The 22108-nt window shown below is 27.6% G+C and overlaps 1 protein-coding gene across 1 annotated transcript in view; it reads right to left on the bottom strand.

Moving 5' to 3' along the window:
* Window positions 1-11345, bottom strand: part of LOC135928305 (glycine--tRNA ligase-like) — a 50858-nt gene extending 39513 nt beyond the window's left edge. Inside the window, exons 1-6 of the mRNA XM_065464746.1 lie at window positions 11280-11345; window positions 11156-11234; window positions 10968-11109; window positions 10703-10791; window positions 6239-6596; window positions 4029-4178 (exon numbers count right to left, since the gene is read on the bottom strand). Coding sequence (XP_065320818.1) covers window positions 4029-4178; window positions 6239-6596; window positions 10703-10791; window positions 10968-11109; window positions 11156-11234; window positions 11280-11288 — 827 coding nt within the window. The 5' untranslated portion in view covers window positions 11289-11345. The remainder of the gene's footprint in view (window positions 1-4028; window positions 4179-6238; window positions 6597-10702; window positions 10792-10967; window positions 11110-11155; window positions 11235-11279) is intronic.
* Between the last annotated feature and the right edge of the window lie 10763 nt (window positions 11346-22108).

Below are 22108 nucleotides of genomic sequence, written 5' to 3' on the forward strand. Positions count from 1 at the left end.
ATAATCTGAAAATATAACAAATAAAATTAATATAGTCCCCTTCAATCTCAAGTAAAAATTGATATATATATCATAATTTCATTTTTTTAGCTAATTTAGATTTTACCTCATTCTTTATTATTTTGTTTTTTTTCAGATGCAATCATAAATAATGGTAAGCAGCTTTACTTTATTACATGACACCTAACCTCCTAATGGAGTATATAATATAACAACAATCTTTTATTTTACAAAAGGTATGGACACAAATAGGTGTTGATTTAAGTGCTTTGCCTGAAAGCGAGAATGGCTATAAATACATTGCTGTAGCAGTTAATTATTTCAGCAAATATATTGTTGCCATGCCTTTAAAAGATAAAACAGCAAAATCGGTATCGCGCTTCCTTTACTCGTTACTATGCACACATGGTAGGGCAAAAGTGTAATAAATTTGGTAATAAAATATTAATATTATATATAGATTCAAATTAATGATCAAGGACATGAGTTCGTGAATGAAATAAGCAATAATTTTCACAAACTCATAGGGACCATGCAGAGGGTGACAAGTGCTTATCACCCTCAAGCAAATGGCATGGTTGAAAGAGTGAATAGGACAATCCAAAATGCACTACTAAAGTCTATTAAGGATGATCAATTAATTTGGACAGATGCCTTGCCTGGCATAATATTTGCCTATAACACTTCTCTACATGAATCTTCAAAGTTTACACCATATGAGCTGATGTATGGTAGAAAAGCAAAACAAGTTTATGGGGTATGATAAATCTTATTTTATAATTATATACTATATATTATGTCTCTATTTAAGATTGATGAGGAAGAGGATATTGATCCTGAAAATGTACCTGAAGCAGATTTGGAATCTTGTTTTCAAGATACAGTTTCCAGGATGAATGATATTCATGAGATAGCTGCTGGCAATATAGATCTTGCTCAGCTTAAACAGCAGAGGGATTATAGAAGTCGTAATGCTGGTAGAAATAACTATTATTTAGTCAATGATCAAGTGCTTATTTGGAACAGCCGTCGGGCTGATAGGAAAGGTGGTAAAATGACCAGACCTTGGATGGGTCCTTATACAATAGTTAGGATTCTTAAAAGTGAAATTTATCATTATTATTAAATTATTTTTAATATTTAGGCAATGTTGAGCTCATGAATGCTAGCGGTAGCATTTTAAAGAGCAAAGCAAATATATGTAATATAAAACATTACTTTGCAAGAAAAGGTATATAATTGTCTTAATTACTTAGTAATATACATATTTTTTAGATGATAAAAACTGTGAGGTAGTGAGTTATAATGAGGAGTTAAACGCTCAAGAAAATCACTTGAACGGTATTATTTATAAAACTCACATTAATTTTTTTAAATATTTAGTCTCAAAATTACTCAACACGATTATTGGGGAAGAGAATAAGAATTGTGAAGACCAAAAATATAAAATATTTATTATTATATGTATTTTTTAGATAATGCAGATTTTAAGAAGATAAAGATATTAAATGATGAAACGAAGATGGTAGAGCTTGGTAGCCATCGAGAAAATAGTAATATTTTTATAAATCGATATAATTTGTTTTTTAAATTATTAGTTATGCCTTCTAATCCTAATATTTCAGCTGTAATTGACAAAGTAGGACTGTTTATTGAGAAAGGTATTAATATGTGTTATTATTTAATTATGCATATTTTTTAGATAATGAATTGACAGTAGAGACTGTAATTTCTAAGAAAGATGATGCAAATCTATTTCTTCCCATATGGAAAATTTATCATTCTGAACGTTTCCATTTTACGATCAAGAAAAGATATCCAAAATATGATAATGGTGTAATGGGAGATAATTTTTCTACCGAGCGGATTATTGGTGATGGAAATTGTCTCTTCAGGTATACATATTTAAAATAAATTATTGTTAATCATTATTGTAGATGTATAAGCAAAGTAGTTTGTGATGACGAATGCCACTACGATTTTCTGAGACAGCAATGCATTCTCTTTATGAGAAGCAAAGATATTGTTGAGCAGATGAAGGGGTTTTTGGGAGAACCCGTTGACAAATATTTGGAGAGAACAGGCATGGCTCAAAATGCAACTTATGGAACAGAGGTGGAGATAGTTGCATTGGCAACTATGCTTCAAACAAATATAATTATCCATACCATTTATAAATGGGCATATTACACACCAATTAAAAAATTTAATTTGAATATATATTTAAGAAATTATCGCGAACATTTTGACCGCATAATAAATTTTAATTAATCTTATTTATATCGTATAACTTATTTATATCGCATATCTTATTTATACCGTATATCTTATTTATACCGTATATCTTATTTATATCGCATATCTTTATAACGCATGTCTTATTTACATCGCACATTAGAATCTATTTAAAACAGGGATTCACTTAAATATCTATAACAATAGAAAATATAATACTTAATCTTTACACGTAAATCATAAATGTCAGTATCACTAAAAATATTATATTTAATATATGAGCGTCAGTCTAAATGTCAATATCACTAAAAAATAATATTAAATCTTAACTTGTCAGTCATAAATGTCAATATCACTAAATTGGAATTTATTTAAAACGGAATTCATTTAGAACGTTGCATCGGCTCTGAACACCAGGTCTTGGTCTAAACCTCGGGTCTGTGCTCAGAGCAGGCCTGAGCACAAAGGGTCGTAAATTTTATGACCAAGCAAATTAACAACACTAGACAACCTTTACGAATCAATAAAAACGCCGATATTATTGTATGTTAGGAAGGAAGAAGGTTAGAGAAGCTCGAGCTCTATCTATTATCAACAACAGCCATTACTATCCAACACAGGTTACGATCGAGACACCATTTTCAGGATTAAAATATATTCAATCACCATAAAGAACATAATTAAACAGAGATATATTCGATATTTTAAATATATGTTGTAACAAAAATTGGAAATAAAATTTTAGATTAACTTAAAACTGTGTTTTTACTCCCATATATTTATCATAAAATAAGATTAAAATTATTTATCGAGCTATATATAGGAACCCTGTATAAAAAATAATAATTACTGAACATTTATGAACCTAAATTATTGGACCAAATCGGTGTAAAATTTAACCCTTTTACCTGAACTATTATAAATTTTTATTCCTGAAACCTTAACCGAACTTATCTAACAAAAGGTTCGCTACTCTGCACACGTATTTTATGTTACAACTTTAAGTTAATATTTGAGATGGAAATAAAATGAAAATTTATATTTATTTTTACCTTTCTTTTGACCAATTTACACATACACTTAATTAGATTGACGATGTATTCATTATAATGCATTTTGAAGCTATCTTTTGTCAAATATAAATCAACTGGTGACATGCAAAGGAAACTCGGATTTTTTTTGTGTTTCCATATATTAATATAAATTATTATTTTCATGGTATATCAAAATTGTGACACCAGCTGATTTATATTGATACAAATTTAAATGAATGGATCGACAGTTTAGGTATCATCATATTCATTGGTTTTTACAAATATATAATGTTGAACATTTAAATTTAACATAGGAGATACTAGAGAATAAATATTTAGAGTTTCGATATTTCCTAATTATTTTATTTATAATAAAGCCTCGTCGCAAAGGGCATAGAAAATTTTTATCACTGAGCTTTTGGACATCAACAAAATTTTTTAAATATTTTGTTTTCCTTTTATAAATATTTTTTTTTCAAGAATAACACCTTTTTTTAAATTTTCTTTGCGCAAAATTTTCCCTCTTTCGTTGAAATATTGTATTTTTGCAACAATCCACTAAAAAATTAGATTGATCGCTTTGAACCTATTTCTAAAATAAAATTTCGGATTGGATTTCAAATCTTTGAAAAAATTAAACTCGGATTGTATTGATCAAAATAAAAGAATTTAAATTTTTTGCTCATATTGGGCCACCCAATCATAATGTATCTCAATAATATCATCAAATTTTACTAAATTTAAGAATTCTATCTATACCTAACTCTCAGCAAACCAGAGCGGGGTGAAATTTCGTTTCTGAAAGCATTTCCGATTTGAGCAGCAGCAAACGGCAATTTTCCCTGGTTAAATTCTAAAAGTCTCTTGAAGTTAACGAAAATTCCTTGGGCGGTTTCAGGTCTTAGGTAACTGTAGTGTAATAAATTGTTTTAGATATTAGAATTGTCTCGGATACTGGATGTGATATCAGATCAGTGCTTGGTTTTAAATATCAAGGTCTGGACCGGTTCCATTACAATAACCGGCTCCCAAATAAAAAATATCTATAAAATTTTATGTTTTAATATTCTTTTGTTTAAAAGCTAACTTTTTATGCGGAGCATGAATTAACATAATATGCTAATAAAATTTTTCATGAAATCTCAAACTAATGAAGTATAGCCAATGTTTTTTATATTACTTTAGCTTAGTCTTAGTAAGGTTTATTTATTTCATTTTTTTAAAGTAAATAATCTTTTATAAGCATTTTGGGTATAAGATGACAACAATTTTTTTTTAGTATATTCTTTTGATAATAAATTAATTTTTTATTTGAGTAGTGTATAGTTTAATCATTAATTAAATGACGACGGACAAACGTCAAATTAGTAGTGCTGTAAACATTTCTAAAAAAATCGACCGCGTTCACGTTCTCTTTAAATAAAAAGGAACGCGTTCATGTTGTTCATTTAAAATTTTATGAAAATTTTTTTTTAAATTAAATTTAATATAAATAAATGTCTTATATTTTTTAACACAATATATTAGACATGTTAAATAATAGTTTTATTTTGATAATATAAATATAATATAATATAGCGAATAAAAAGATATTTTTATTCATAAAAAAATATTAATTTTTAATAACAATTGTTTTTAAAAATTTCCATCTGATAGACAGGAACGCTTAGCAGTTAATAAGACATTAGCTATACTACGCGCTCTATAGGGGCAGATGAGGGGATTGCGGTATCATATATAATAAACAACTCTTTTAACGTGGGGAATTTATTAAAAACATTTATTGTTTTGTCTTTTGCTTCAAAAAATCGAGATAAGTTATCCTTCTCCAATCCAACCTCTACTTCATCGTCAAAAAAAAATATCTAGAAATTAACAGTTCTTGCATTTTCATGGGTTTTTAATGCATTTTATCAAAAACGCTATAATTTTATTTTTTATAGGTTCCTTCTATGGAAGTTTTATCCATGGCCCTTGAAGCTTGAATACTGTATGTATAATTGCAGAAAGAACATATTGATCTTCATATATATATGTTCAAATCTTCAAAAAATAAAATATAAATTTGATATTTAGATTAAATACCTTTTATTAATCTCAATTAATACTGCGTCTCTCAATGGTTGACCATATCTTAAGCCACTAATTTTTTTTAATTTTAAAATAATTATCGTTATTGTTTGAGTCAAATAGCCAATGCATTTTTTCTAGAAATTTAATTATTTTACTTAGTTATATATAAAATAAAATAATTAATATTACAATCAAATGTCTATTAAATGAAGATTTTGAAACTGATACAATACTTTTTAGGCACATTTTACATTTGGTAAGCATTGAATTAGTTCCTTCAATATAGGATGTTACTGTAAAATATTTATCATATTTGGGTTATGGTAATGTTAATTCATCTGATAATTTTCAGAATCAGATGATGATGATGAAATAATAATATCCATGTTTATGCTAATCTATTAAATCAAAATATAAACAATAATATTCAAATTAATAAACTATAATAATGGTGTGTTAAAAAACTAAAATGTGAAAAAGGAAAAACAGTTGATTATAATATAAATAAGACTTTTTTCATAAAAAATTCGGATTAATATTAAATTTTTCAAATAAATAAAAATAAAAAGTGTTTTTAAAATTGAAAGAATGTTAAATTCGAACACGTTCGTCATAAAAAAGAAACGCGTTTAAAGTTCGCAAAATTATAGAAAACGCCGTTCATCATTTTTTTCAAAAAAAACGAACTTCGTTTACGAACGCGTTCAATTTCAATTTTTGATTATAATATCCACAAAAAATATAATAGTTGAGGCTAAAAAATTCCCCGTCTATGAACTTTGGGGTTGTATATTAAATTTCATAAAAATAAAAAGAGGTTGAGCAAAATGAAACGTGAATGATTTGAAATGGAATGACTCCTTAAAACAATTAATGAGGAATAATAATCAACTCACCCTTTAATTAATCCGGAAGGACCGATATTGGTATTGAACATAAGATTAAAAGGCAGCGGTGCTGATAAATCGTTGCCACTGACGGGGCTTTTAATGTCCAGTTTTCGAATCAATTCTTGGAATTGAGCCGGTTTATAATCATCTAATTGAGTTAAAATAGTCTCGTATTCCTTAACTAAATAAATTTTATCGACTGATTTATCCGTGCCAATATAATCTTTTTGGTTCACTTTTCGAATATCTCCATTAGAAATTTCAAAGTTGGAAGACGATTTTACGTGTGAATCACCGTTATGACCGCCGCTTTTAGGTAAAAGGGTATCGGAGGAATTTCCTTTTATCAACTTTTCGATGTGAGCTTGATAATATTTTATTTACGTAACGAATTTTAAAAAATTTTAAAATGGATAAATTTATTGAGCTAGTATAGATCAGAGATGCACTGATGACAACATTTTAGCTAATACCGATATTAACACCGCCCAATACTATGAGTATTCAGCCAGCAATAAAGATTACAAAGAAGATCAAGTGTTTTTTAAATATAAGTGAAGGCCAACCAAACCAGTTCAGGCTCCACAATTCGAAAAAAATATTAAAAAAGTTCGAGACGAATATAGGCAGATAAAATATTTATATTCCATCAAATGTAGTCAACCACTTTTTTAAAGAAAAAAATTGATTGTGGAGTGGTTTGAACTAATCCTTGATAACCTTTACTATATAAATAAAATCTACAATACCTGTTATGCTAAACGCTATATAACTAACCTGATCAATACTTGGTTTCAATTGGAGATGAATAGGGCTTTTACCCGAATCGGAATACGATTCATAAGGCATTATTTTTTACCCTGAACATAAACCCGGCTTTACACTCATTATAAACCTGGAACCAAACACATTTTGGGAAAATTTGGGGTTCGGTTAGGCTTCATGCTAATTATTTTAAATTTACACACTTCTTTATCTTTAAATTAATCAAATAAATTCAATTTATAATGAAAAAAAATTAATCATAACACATAATTCTTATCATGGGTACTGTATTTTGAAAATTTTTGAGAGGGTAATTCAAAATTTTAATAGTACTCAAGCCCCTAAATCCTCTCTAGTAATCCCATTGATTCCTATATTAATATAAAGATATATTAACGAATTACATATAGGATAATTCCATGTCAAATTAACAATAACAAGAATTTTAGGTAGATTCCTTTTGATATTAATAAAAATTTGTATGATGGTTACATATGTTATAATTAATCCAAAAAAAGGCTAAAGCCCATATTTATAAAAGATAGGCTAAAAATCTGCTTTGTAAAATAAAGATGAATATCCTATAAATTCATACAAATATCTCTTTGTAATCCGTTTCAATCAAAATGCTATTTTGATAGTTGTGATAAATATCCAAGTATATAGAAGATATAAAAAAAATTGTTATTCGTTAAAAATAAAAAGAATTTAATGTGTAAAGTTTAGCCAAAATCCTATTTTCAGCCTTACCGTGGCGGTGGGATGACAACGTCTTTTGGCGGTTAATGGAGGTCTAAAAGGTTCCCTGTTGTCTGGGTCTATAATAGGATCACCGTCTCCTCGAGGGGGTACAAAAACCACCTAAAGAGTTGATGTTGTGAGGAAGGACACCCGATTGTAACTTGCTATATAATTTCCTAATGATTACAACAAAGCATCACAAGAAGAAAAAAGGCAGAAGTTTGCTAAAGAAACGGAGTGCAAGGAATGAATGAAAAATGTGGTCCGAATGGCAAAGAAGATGGCAAAAAAAGAGGCAGGATGTTGTAAAATTTTTGAAAAATATGGAAGGAAAATGGTGATTGATAGTAGTGATATTAAGAACACCTGGAAGATCTACATGGAAGGACTTTTGAACGAAGAAAATGAATGGGAAATGATGTTGGTTGTGCAAAGATAGAAGGTCCAGGGTGTAGATTTAGCAAGAACGAAATTAAGAGAGCAGCGAAAAAGATAAAAAAATTGAAGGCAGCGGTTTAAAGGAGGGTGGTATCAGAGATGTTTAAAGGTTCTGATGACTTAGGAAATGAATGGTTAATGAATTTAGCCAATCAAATTGTAACAGAAAGAACTAATCCCGAGGATTGGCGAAGAAATATAATTATTATAGTATACAAGGGGAAAGGTGATCATTTAGGCGGGTCTTACAGAGCTATTAAACTCTTGGAACATGCAATGAAAGTATTTGAGAGGGTGTTAGATAAGCGAATAAGGTAACAAACGAAGATTAATGAGATGTAGTCAGAGTTGGGCAGGTCTTCCGAAAAAAGAATCTAGATACAGATACAGATTCTTTGTGAAAAAATGAATATGATATACAGATACTAGTATCTTTTTCAAAATATCAAAAAAATACAAGATAAAAGATACTTGTATCTTTTGCCTAATTAAAGTATCTTAAATACAAGATACTTTTAAATTATCATTAACAATTAAATTAGAATAGTGTATAAAATACAGTTTTTATTATTTATTTGTGAAGAACATAACATATGCATTATAATAAGAATGAGTATTTTAAATAATTAATAAATTATTTAATGATGAGTTAATTATAATAATCAGGTATTTTAATTAGTAATAGCCGATTCTTAGAATAGATAAGGAAGAAAGACTAGTATTTTAATGGGAGTTGAAATATTAATTTGCAAAAGAGTATTAAAATAGATTCATTATTTTATAAGATAATCAAATTTTTCAAATAAAGACCTTTGCCGTTTTGGCCTACTTAACATTGTGCCAAAACTAAATTATCTTTCAATTGGAACTGAATTATATTTATAAAAAATTTCCTTAATGGAAGAATAATTTAAGCATTTTTAATGTATTTCGACTTTCTTTAATATAATTTAAAACCTCCAGTTCAATGTTATTTGTATTATTGAACTCAAAAAGATTTGTTTAACTAAGAGAAAAATAATCATCATTTTCTTTATTAGATGTTAAATCTATCGGTTTTATAGTTTGAACTTGTATATACTCTGGTTCTACATTTAGGGTTTCTTTTATTAATATATTTTTAAAGTATTTGCTTCTATCATCTGACTCAATCCATTAAAATATGGATGTGATATTTATGTCAAAAAAGCCTCATTATATTCAAATCATAGGAAAATATTTTCTTAAAATTTATTGCCCATGCCACCTTAGGGAGCTTTTAATAAAGGTAGCAATATTGTAAACTTGAATATTTAAGATAACCTATGCCCCTTTTAACCACAAATAAATAATATACTTTAATAAGTTTAACAAAATTTGTGTTTAAGTATTTAACATTTTTTTGTTTATACAGGTTTTACATCTAGTCTGTATGTTGTCTTTTTTAACTTTTATTTTTAAAAAATTTCTATATAGAATTTTAAGATGGATTTGATTCGTGGGAACTTATATCCATAATTTAAATTTTAATATCATGAGTGTTATTCATTCCACAAATTAAAAAAATGTTACATAAAATTGGAATGATATTCATCGAGTTACATTTATATATAAAATTAATCTTTATTTTGTTTTGGTGTTGTTAATTTTTTATCTATCTACCTTAATATGAGTTGTAAATTTTCCAGCTAATTTTGGTTGTCATTATATTTAAAATATGGTGAAAAAAAATAAGGAAATTAATACAAGATTCTCGAAGAAAATAAGATATATACTGTTATATATAAAATTTTAAACATGAATATTAGAAAGAATCTGTATCTGTATCTTTTGTCAAGTAAATGAAAATGATTCTTTTCAGAATAAAAGATTTTAAATACAGATACTAGTATCTTATTAAAAATATCAAAAAGATACTGAGTAAAAGATACAAAAGAATCTTGTAGATACAATTGCGGTACTGCCCAACTAGGTTTATTGGTATGAAGAGATATTTTGTGATATATAAAAATTGATACAATTTAATCATAATTTTCCACTATATACTTTCAGACTTTGATATATATAATTTGGAAATAATATTAATTGCAAATTTGTTATAAAAATAAAATCACTATCAAGCTTGTTAATTCTATTCTATTAAATCAAACTCAATTTCACCTTTTGAACCCTTACCCCTAAATGTAATATAACTTTAATATAATTCATAAAACATTATTTTTTTCTTATTTTAATTTAGAAGCATATTGTTGACCCAAAAATTAGGAGGATTAAAAAATAAGATACATTTTAACAGACTACAAATTAATACAAGTGATTTAAATAAATAGTGATTAATTGAATCACAATGTATGATTAATGGACTGTATAAAAAATTTGTTTTATGCCAAGAATGAATAAAAAAAATCCATTTTTTATTGGTTAAATGTAGCCAAATGTTATATTTTTTAGACTGCTAAGGTAAATTAACTATGAGCTATGTGAGCAATTTACTGTTTTTTATAGTCATTTTTTCTATTAAATAAATAGTAAATTAATAATCTTTACCTTTTATTAAATGATCTACTCTAAAACAATCTTGAGTCACAACATCTTTAACCATATAATCTGAAAATCTATCTACATGTCCTGATGCTCTAATAAGGATTAAATAATTACAAGTATATTCTAGTCATCCAATAAATGAATAGTAGTTTATAAAAAGAGAATAGTATAAATAAAATACTTCCTCACTCAAAAGTAAATAAAATATTAAAGCAATTGTGATAATTTATCCTTTAGTAGTTTATAAGTTTACTAATTTTGTCAATACTTTAAAACAGGCTCTGGTGTAAGAATAGAACAATCTACTTCTAGCATTTGTTCCTCTAATATAAAATGTTTTCGCCATATATTTATAATATTTGCTTTCATTGCACATCCCATAGGTCCCATATCATATAAACCAGCAATACCTTATTTAGGTTTAATAAAAATAATATTAAATAGGAAAACGAAAACCTCCATATATCGAAAAAGATATATCATAAAAAAATCTTCTCTTTATTAAATCTTCCATCTTAGACCTTTGAAATATCTCCTATAAATAAAAAAATTTCGTAAATTTTCTAAAATCATTCTTTACTTTTTCCATTGTAATTTTTTGATTTAATAGCTGATTTTTTAATTTTAAATTTGAACTAAATAGAATCTTATGCAGAGCTTTTTATACTTCAACCAATATATTTACTTTATTAATCAATTTAATGCGTAGTGGCACATATTTAAAAAAATTTAGCATGCAATGATTAGATTCCTTTCAGATACACTAGGTTATATTTTTATTAATCGAGGAATTATCAAAACCAGAAATATTTGATTTTCTCAAACAAAAATAAATTACTATTTTAAAATATAGTTATTCTTGTTTTTGGGGAACTTGTAGCCCACATCCATTTTTATAGAATAACCTTTTTTATATTTTTATTTTAAATAAGTGTGTTATTATTGTATTCCATAAATAGAAGAGAAAAAAAAGTTAGACAAATTATAGTTAATAAATAAGATATAATATACTTGTAAACAGTGACGAAGCGTCCAAATTTTTCTTATAAAATTCTTAAATAAACTTAATATAATCTTTATACTATGCAATAAACTAAACAGACTTCGTTAAAAAAAATTACTATAATTTTCAAAACGTTAAAAAGATTAATATTATTTTTACTATATTAAGAAATACTATTATTTTTACTACGTTAAAAAAAATATACATGATGGAAGCAAATTTAATATTGCTTATTTTTAATAAATATTTTATAAAATCATGTTTCGTACGATATATTTATGGTACAATTTTTTTATTACGTTAAGAAAATATATACATGGGGAAGCATATTTAATATTTCTATTTTTTAATAAGTAAAGAGAAAATCATGCTATGGTTGTGTAACTTTTCGATTAAAAAATTAGCATTGTGGAAGCAAATAAAAAAATGCTTATTTATTAATAAATAAGAGAAAGAAATTTTTTTTATATTATATTGTTTTCCTTACTTTTTTAAATAAAAAAATTTTTCGTTTTTATAAGCCTTAATTACGGGTTTTAAGATTGATGAGATATTAACCGAGTAAAGAATAGTAGAAGTAGGCGTGGCCTAGCCAGAAGTTTGAAGGCTCCATTTTCAAGTAGGAAAATTATTGCAGGGACGAACAACTCTTGCAAAATAGCTTACATTATTATAATAGTTCTGGTAAAACAATCGAATAGGCGTACAGTGTAGTATAGATAAACCTAAATCAAAGGGAAATAAAGGTAGTGGAACATGAGAAAAAAAGGTTAAGAAGAAAGAAGGAATTGTATTATTGAAAATTTATTAACATTATCATTTAGCCCAAGAAATTCTAACGAGAAAAAATTGATTTTTGAAAAAAGGAAGACCATAACCAATTTTACAAAACTTAAAAAAAGAAATCACAACTTGCATCCGTAATTTTTTTATCGATAGATATGAAAAATATGAGTGTCTCACTGGATGTGAATGATCCAATTCTCTATATTGTTGGTCTCCAAAAGGAAAAACATGTTTGGAATGATAAAAGATTTTCGGATATGATAATTTATCAAAGGAAGTTAAACGTTATGAAGAATCAACCGCTCATTTGCAGTCGATGATTTATTTAAATATATTTGGCTTAAATCGTATTGAGAATATGATAAATTCCATGGGCAAAATATCAATCGAACAGCATAATTCGAAAGTCAAATCAAATAGAGAGATATTGAAAAAATTTATCAACTCTATGTTATTTCTTGGAATTCAGGAGCTCGCATTAGGTGGTGTTGATGAATTTTCTAATTCAGAAATAAGAAATTATATTGAATTAATTTATTTCGCGGAGAAAATTTACTATTGAAATATCTTTTAGAAAATAGTATAGTTTTTATTGGACTATCAAACGATATTCAAAATGATTTTATTTTTTCCATTTCATACGTCTTATACCAAAAAATTTCAAATGAATTAGAAGAAAAGGAATTTATATCAATAATATTAGATGAAACAACAGATATCAATAAATCTCAACTGGTTGTTGTTCTTCGATATGTTTTAAATAATGGGACATTGTATGAAAGATTTATTGAATTCTTTGATGTTACTATGCATCGAGATGCTAATTCTTTATCAAAATTTGCCATCAAATCCTTGAATGATAAAAAAATTATGAAAAAATTAATAAGTCAAAGTTACGATGGCGCAGCTGTTATGTCAGGTGATTCACATGGACTAAGCGTAAATAAAAGACGTAATCCTTCAGCACTTTATATTCATTGCTTTGCCCATAAGTTAAATCTTATATTATCAAATTCTTGCAGCAAAAGTAAAGAATGTATGGGTTTTTTTGCAGCTTTATCTGGCTTAGCCAGTTTTTTTAGTATATCATCTAAGCGAACAGCGGAATTTGATAAATATGTCAAAAGAGATACCCAAGAGTAGCCCAACGAGATGGGAATACAATGGTCGGCTGGTTCAAACAGTTTACAATTATTTGAAGGATCTAGTCGTTTTTTGTGAAAGTATGTTTGATGGAGAATTTAATATTGTTTGGGATAATGATGTTCTAATAACATCTCGTAGCTATTTAAATATATTGAATGATGCAAATTCTCTAATTTTATTATATTTTTTTCAAGAAATTTTTCCAGAATTTGATTTATTATTTGTATATTTCAAACTAAAATTAACGATATAGCTTATTGTCTTAAATGTATTACCCATTTCGGAAATTCAGTTAAATCAAACATAGAAAACTTTGATGTTTTTTTTGAGAAATTTAAATGTAAAAGAAAATATTGAAGACAATTTAGATATAAAACGTAATAGATCCCGAATGCCCAATACAAAAGATAAAATTTGATAATTAAAATTTTGGTTCGATACAATAAAAAATATCAAATTCGACGAATTGTTAGATATTAGTATTTTCTAAATATTTAATCAAAATTTCCCAAAATATTTATTAGACAATTTAATAACACTTATTCTCAATTTTTTGACTTACACAAGCTGGAAACCAAATTAAAGGTAGTGTTTTGGGACGATGAATTAGGAAAGAAAAAGAATGTCAATAAAATACTTGAATTTTTAATATGTACCATTTTGAAGAAATGCTTTTAAGCGTTTTTTAAATTATGCTAATTAATCCTAGCTTTACCTTCAATCAGCAAGTGCAGAACGGGGTTTTTTATCTTTAAAAAGAATTAAATCTTATTGTAGACATAGGATGAATCAAAATCGATTATCAAATCTATCTTTAATTTCGATTAAAAAAAAATTATTAAAAAATTTAAAATCTAACAATAACTTTTATAATGCAGTAATTGATCGTTTTGATCAAAAACAAAAACGAATTCTTCTTATTTATAATTCTTAATTTTTTTTATGGTTTGACTATTAAATAAAAATAAAAAAAAATTTTTATTGCTTCCCTAGTAGTAAACTTGGCGCTTCGTCACTGCTTGTAAATAGCTGTGATTGCGTTTTAGTGCTTATAGCAATTGTTAGTGTCAGTCATTATTATAGATATTTATTCTATTCTTGGAGGCCTTTGTTCGTATTTTGTTCTCATTTTTAATTACATCATATCTTTACGATCTAATTATACTGCATTACATAAGTTGGTGATGTAAATGTAAAAATCCATCCCCAGCTAATATTTTTAAAAAATAACTTACAATTTAAGCAATAAAGATCATATACATATTAATTAGTAATTTGGTTTATTGAATTGTATTGTGATATATAGGTAGTTTTACTACTCATTAAACGATAACCATTTTAAACGGTGATTGTTTGTGCAATATTAAATGGTAATGTTGTTATATTGTTGGATCAGGTCGGCATGTCCACGAACTGATCAAATTCTTAGCCGCAACAGTAGGGTGATCAAACGTTGGGAAGAGGGAAGGATCGTTTGAGTTCGATGGTCGGGGAATTTGAGGGGCAGGGATGGGCGACCCGATTTACGGGGATTCTGGTCATGCAGTTAAAAACTATCGAAAATACTAAAGTTTCGCACATAAAGACAACAATAGCCGCATCCAAGTATCAGCGGTTAAATAAAAGGTATGAATTGCTAACCCATTTAAATTCTTAGTTTAAACGTAATTCTTTATACGGCAACTAAACCCCATATTTTATGACCGTGTTAAGCAGCCGTCAATGGCGGTAAGATTGTGAATTTTAACCTTAAATTAATTTGAAAAAAGGAAAGAATTTCTCCACACTGCGGTATAAGTGCGGATTTTAATCCCAACTAATTTAAAAAAAGAAAAGGAACGAATTTCTCTGTACCCCAGTATTAGTGCGGCTTTTATTTAAATTTTGGGTATGGACCGATCTACGGTCTTAGTCTGAAACATCAGTTGCGATTAATTTTCAAATAAATATAAAAAAAAGAATTAATTTTATTAACCAAATTTACAATCTAATTTCAAGTAAAAGGAATCATACGACTTAAAAGTAATTCAAAAGCATAATAACCAATTTCGTTTTTATCATGGCTATATCAACAACATATAATAATACCTAGACTGACGATTCATTCATTAAAAGTGCATATCAATGCAAATCAGCTAAGAACGCCATCTTGGTTACCCTTATCATTATTAAAATTTTAAACGAGAGGCTAATTAATTCCTATATATGATGTAAACTTTATTAAAGAACTGCCGGATCATCGAGATAATAAGGAAGAAAGTTATAACTATAATAATTCTTCAAAATCCATATTTTTCATCACTACAATATCCAATTTTTCCTATGATACTCAACTAAGCATACTTTAAATCCACATCCATCTGTATTGATGAGATCCTATCCAACAAATATTCCAACTACTTCCAAGAAAATATGTATTTAGCATGCCAAATTCAAATAATTTAAAATATTATGTCTATATTATTAAAATTTTTATTTTAAACATTTTTATATACAAATAAATAAATATAAAGTATCTAATAAAGTTCCCTTACTTATCTTATTTGTTTTTCTTAAGACAGATAAGACTTTACTCACCCTTTTAATATTTCGAATCATACAAGGTGATAAAAAACTGAATCATCAGGAATTTTATTATAAATAACCATCTTGTTTGGGGTCATTCCATGTCAAATCAATCACTTTTCGGCCGACCCCTTTCGATTTCGATGAAAAATCGTAGGCTGGTTATATATGTTCCCATTAGATTACAAACAAAATTTTAGCGCATTAGCAACTATATTAGCGGAGATAATCGGGGTTAAAGTTCCAAAAAACGTCATTTTTTGCTTTTTACTGATGTTAAATAATTAGTTTTTAATTTAAAACTAAATATGATCAAATATTGAATCTAATATCAATAGCTAAGTTAATAATTTATAATTATGGCTAAAACATCAAAATTGATTTTTGATAAAATATGGGTCATCTTATGGTCAGTTGAAAACTTGAAATTAATATTTCGAAATGTATATGATCTCCGATTTTTAATTTTTTTAAGAAATATTATCCGTTTACTATTTTTTTAATAATTTCTTCAACAATTAGCATGGCTGGATATTTATTTAAAAAAATATTGCGATTTTTATACTTTTAAAAAATAGATGGCGCTATATATAATAGTTTTAATATGTTAAAATTCATTTTTTTTATTGATTAAAAATATTTTAATGTATATATATCATACTAAATCGATTACAATGTCCATTATATATATTTATTTGTAATTGAGATCATAAATTTTTAAAATCTTCACAAATTTAGCCCAATTAAGATAGTTTATAAATTAATTAAATCTTACTTCATCTAAAGGAATACAAAGCCTGGCTAGCTTGTGAGATTTTATCAGGAGATAATATATATGTTTGACTTTGGCTTAAACATCTAAACCTAAGTTAAATTTTTAAAGAATTCTAGCTAAATAAATAATTTACATTTTGATATTAATAAAATAGTAAATAAAGTATAATATAACTTAGAAATCCAGACTATTAGGCATCCTCTCTAATTTTCTTAAAAAAATTAAATGTTCAGTTCTCTCAATTATGTAAAAAGTTGTGGTTTAGAATCTAGAGGTAATTGGGCTATGTAAATGTAATTTATTATATTAGCATAAATTGTCTTATTATATCGCGATGTAACCTTGATGGGAATGTCCCTATTGTTAAAACAATTTAAAAAATAAAATCAAAACAATTATATGGTAAGAGGACAAAAGAACATTTGATTATATTTTTACCAATATGCAAAAATAATGCGAAAATCAAAAGTAAACATGTTTGAAGTGTTATAGATGTTAATTAAAATAAAATATTAATTAATAAAATATTAATTAAAATAAAATATTAATTAAAATAAAATATTAATTAAAATAAAATATAAATTAAAATAAAATATTAATTAAAATAAAATATAAATTAAAATAAAATATTAATTAAAATAAAATAAAATAAAATAAAATAAAAAATAAAATAAAATAAAATATAAATTAAAATAAAATAAAATAAAATAAAATAAAAAATAAAATAAAATAAAATAAAATAAAATAAAATAAAATAAAATAAAATAAAATAAAATAAAATAAAATAAAATAAAATAAAATAAAATAAAATAAAATAAAATAAAATAAAATAAAATAAAATAAAATAAAATAAAATAAAATAAAATAAAATAAAATAAAATAAAATAAAATAAAATAAAATAAAATAAAATAAAATAAAATAAAATAAAATAAAATAAAATAAAATAAAATAAAATAAAATAAAATAAAATAAAATAAAATAAAATAAAATAAAATAAAATAAAATAAAATAAAATAAAATAAAATAAAATAAAATAAAATAAAATAAAATAAAATAAAATAAAATAAAATAAAATAAAATAAAATAAAATAAAATAAAATAAAATAAAATAAAATAAAATAAAATAAAATAAAATAAAATAAAATAAAATAAAATAAAATAAATAATAATAATAATTAAAATAATTTAAAATAATTATAAAATTCGAATAGCCTTTTATAAAATATAACGCGAGTTCTACTTATGATTTTTTTTTAAATATAACTCGATTTCTATTGGATTATAATGTAAAAATCATTTTTATTTCAATAAAATAGTTTTCTTAATCATGGATAGCCATTAGTGTTGTTAAATTGCTTGGTTGGGTCGAATTAGCATGATTTTTGGTTGGGTTTTTGGTCGAAAAAATGAACCAAAACCAAAGCAACCAAATTGGTCGACCTGGTCGACCAAATTCATAGACCCGAGCACCGACCCAAGCATCGACCCGAGCACCGACCCGAGCACCGACCCGAGCATCGACCCGAGCACGGACCCGAGCACAGACCCGAGCACAGACCCGAGCACGGACCAGAGCACAGACCCGAGCATCAACCCGAGCACAGACCCGAGCACAGACCCGAGCACAGACCCGAGCACAGACCCGAGCACAGACCCGAGCACAGACCCGAGCACAGACCCGAGCATCGACCCGAGCACAGACCCGAGCACCGACCCGAGCACAGACCCGAGCACCGACCCGAGCACAGACCCTAGCATCGACCCGAGCACCGACCCGAGCATCGACCCGAGCACAGACCCGAGCACAGACCCGAGCACCGACCCGAGCATCGACCCGAGCACAGACCCGAGCACCGACCCGAGCACAGACCCGAGCACCGACCCGAGCACAGACCCGAGCATCGACCCGAGCACAGACCCGAGCACCGACCCGAGCATCGACCCGAGCACAGACCCGAGCACAGACCCGAGCATCGACCCGAGCACAGACCCGAGCATCGACCCGAGCACAGACCCGAGCATCGACCCGAGCACCGACCCGAGCATCGACCCGAGCACAGACCCGAGCATCGACCCGAGCACAGACCCGAGCACCGACCCGAGCACAGACCCGAGCACAGACCCGAGCACAGACCCGAGCACAGACCCGAGCACACAGACCCGAGCACAAACCCGAGCACAGACCCGAGCATCGACCCGAGCACAGACCCGAGCATCGACCCGAGCACAGACCCGAGCACCGACCCGAGCATCGACCCGAGCACAGACCCGAGCACGGACCCGAGCATCGACCCGAGCACGGACCCGAGCACAGACCCGAGCACAAACCCGAGCACAGACCCGAGCATCGACCCGAGCACCGACCCGAGCACAGACCCGAGCATCGACCAGAGCACAGATCCGAGCACCAAACCAAATCAACTTATAATAATTTATTGTTAATGTTTTGCTCAATTTTATGCATAGAGGACGAATATTTCAATAATAGTCTTTTTAAAAAAATTGTATATTTATATTCTGAAAATTAAAAATTAGAGGACGAGTAATTCAATTTCATATTAATTAAATAATTGATATGGAATTCAAAATAATTACCTTCTAAGACCGTGAAAAATTTATTATAGGAATTTATCGATTTTTAGATATTTATAATTCATATATCATCGAAAAATGAGGATAATTTATGTTGATTTAATTCTTACCCTAAAGTTGTAAAAAATGGCTAAGCCTCAAACAGATTAGATATGCTGGCTCAGGAGTTGACATAAGTCACCTCAGGAGTTGACATTAGTCACCTCAGGAGTTGACTCTACTTTAATTTTAAGCTGAAATGCATTTATTTGTTGTTTAACTCTAATTCGATAATGGATATTACAAATTAATGTATTGTATAGCTTAAAATTGCCTTCCCATCAAAATATTTTTACATTTATCCAAAATATCCCTCTAGCGAGTAGTTCTAGCTGATCTTTGCTCACATATATCGATAGAAAGATCCTTCAGTGCACTAAGAAGTAACCACATTACGAAATAAATTTGACAAATATACTTTAAACGATATTTTAATCATCAAACTTAATATAAATTTGTTAAACAACGTTATCTTTTTTGATATTCATTTTATTAATATTTGTGAATAATTTTATATTTGTCATAGAATGAATAAAATAATTTCAAAGAAATTGTTATTACTTTTGATAGTTTTGAGGGAATAAATATTTTAAGTGATAAAATGAATTTCAAAAGTATAAACGTCATGTTTAATAGTTAATTAAGGCAGTAATTTTTATAAGAAACAATCAATTCCCACCTAAAGTTAGTTTAGTGGAATAAACTATGCCCACCATGCCCAATAAGGGACTAATAATTCCTAGTTATAGTTTAAAGAAATGTCGATTTGGGATATTCTTACGAAAACAGAAATCGATTGAAGATTTCGACATCAGGAAAGATGGAGAGGATTTGATACCTTTGTCTAGATATTTTTTTGGAAAAATGTTTACCCCCAACCTGTCATGATTTAAACCACCAGAAGACATAGATTAATGATTAATTTGAAAACTCAAATAATCATGCTTCACTTAAAAATAAAAATATATAGTAAAAATTGCTGAGCTATATATTATATTTTCTAAGAAATTTAATTTTGAGAAAATTAAAATTTTTACTTGGCAACTTTTGAGAATTCAGTAAAAATTACTTTAAGTAGTAATTCTGAGTAATTAAGGGGAAAATAATATATGTTAAAGCTTTAACCTGTATGTATTACAACAACTATGCAATATATATTGGCTTACGCTTCATAATTACTGCTTGTCCTTGTGGCTAACTTCGTTTAAGACTACTTTTTAATATTAGATTCATACAAAATTTTTCAAAATATAACTAATATTTTATTTCTAAATTAAATAGACAGAAAAGATAAAAAAAATATATCTATAAGGATCGCAAAATCATATGATTCAAAAATATTCTGGAATTGGGGAAATCCCTTTTAATTTAGATGTAATTGATTTTGAATCGCCATCAAAATCCGATAAAGACAGTTTAATGAGTAATGTTATAGTTTTTACTTTTATAATTGTTTTTGGTTAGTGATTGGCAAATGATAAATTTATAAATATTAAGTACTCATCAATTAATCTTTTTAAAATGTTTAAGAGTGAGAGAGTAGAGATTAAAACGGCCTTTTTTTAGTCACACTTTATAGTTAACATTGTAAAGCGAAAATAATCAGTAATACGTATAGTTGTTAACATTTTTCTAAAAAGAATATTAATTTATGAAATATTTATTTCAAATTGCATAATATATTTGTTTATTAGGATTAATTTTTATATAAATTAACCATTTATCAATAAAATATTCTAGTAACTGAAATTTTATTTAATTCTTCTTAATTTATATATGCCAAGGTTCAAAATAGACCGGGGATAGTGTTATCACATTTCATTTTTAACTATTGTAAAGAAAAAAACTACTTAGTTATTCCACACCTAATCCCCATAAAAATAGATCTTATGCACACCATAAACTTGAATATACAATTTATTTATTAAATATTATGACAATATATTTTAAATATGATAATATAACAAATATATATTTAAATAAATATAATTATTTAAATAATTCGTCTTGTAAATTAAATATCGTGCCATCCCAAGACGATAGAGCTAGGCATTGTTTTAGCGTCTTTGATGACATCCGATTTCTTTTTTTCGTAACTGTATCTCCAGCTCGTGAGAAAACCCGCTCGCTAGGGACAGAGGTAGTTTGCTGAGCCAGAAAATCCCTCGCCATTTGAGAAAGGCATGGAAATCGTGTTTGGTTTCCTCTCCACCAATCTAAAATATTAGCATTTTCTGGACAAAGTGGTTCTCCTAAATATTCATCTATTTCGCTCTCAAAAGCACTCCCACGTACATTTTTCTTTCTAGATGTCATAAAATAATTATTAGATACATCATATAATTTATATACTTTTTTAATTCCTGCAAAATGGATACAGATGTAAGATTATTAGGATTACTCTCATCATCGACATATTGATAACTTGTCCCAGAGGTTGAATAAGTTTTAAAGACACTTTTAAAATCGTCAAAATAATCCTTTTGGAAATCAATATTATTT

The sequence above is a fragment of the Gordionus sp. m RMFG-2023 genome, chromosome 4, assembly GCF_954871325.1.
Source record: "Gordionus sp. m RMFG-2023 chromosome 4, tfGorSpeb1-WG-v2, whole genome shotgun sequence".
Lineage (NCBI taxonomy): Eukaryota > Metazoa > Nematomorpha > Gordioida > Chordodea > Parachordodidae > Gordionus > Gordionus sp. m RMFG-2023.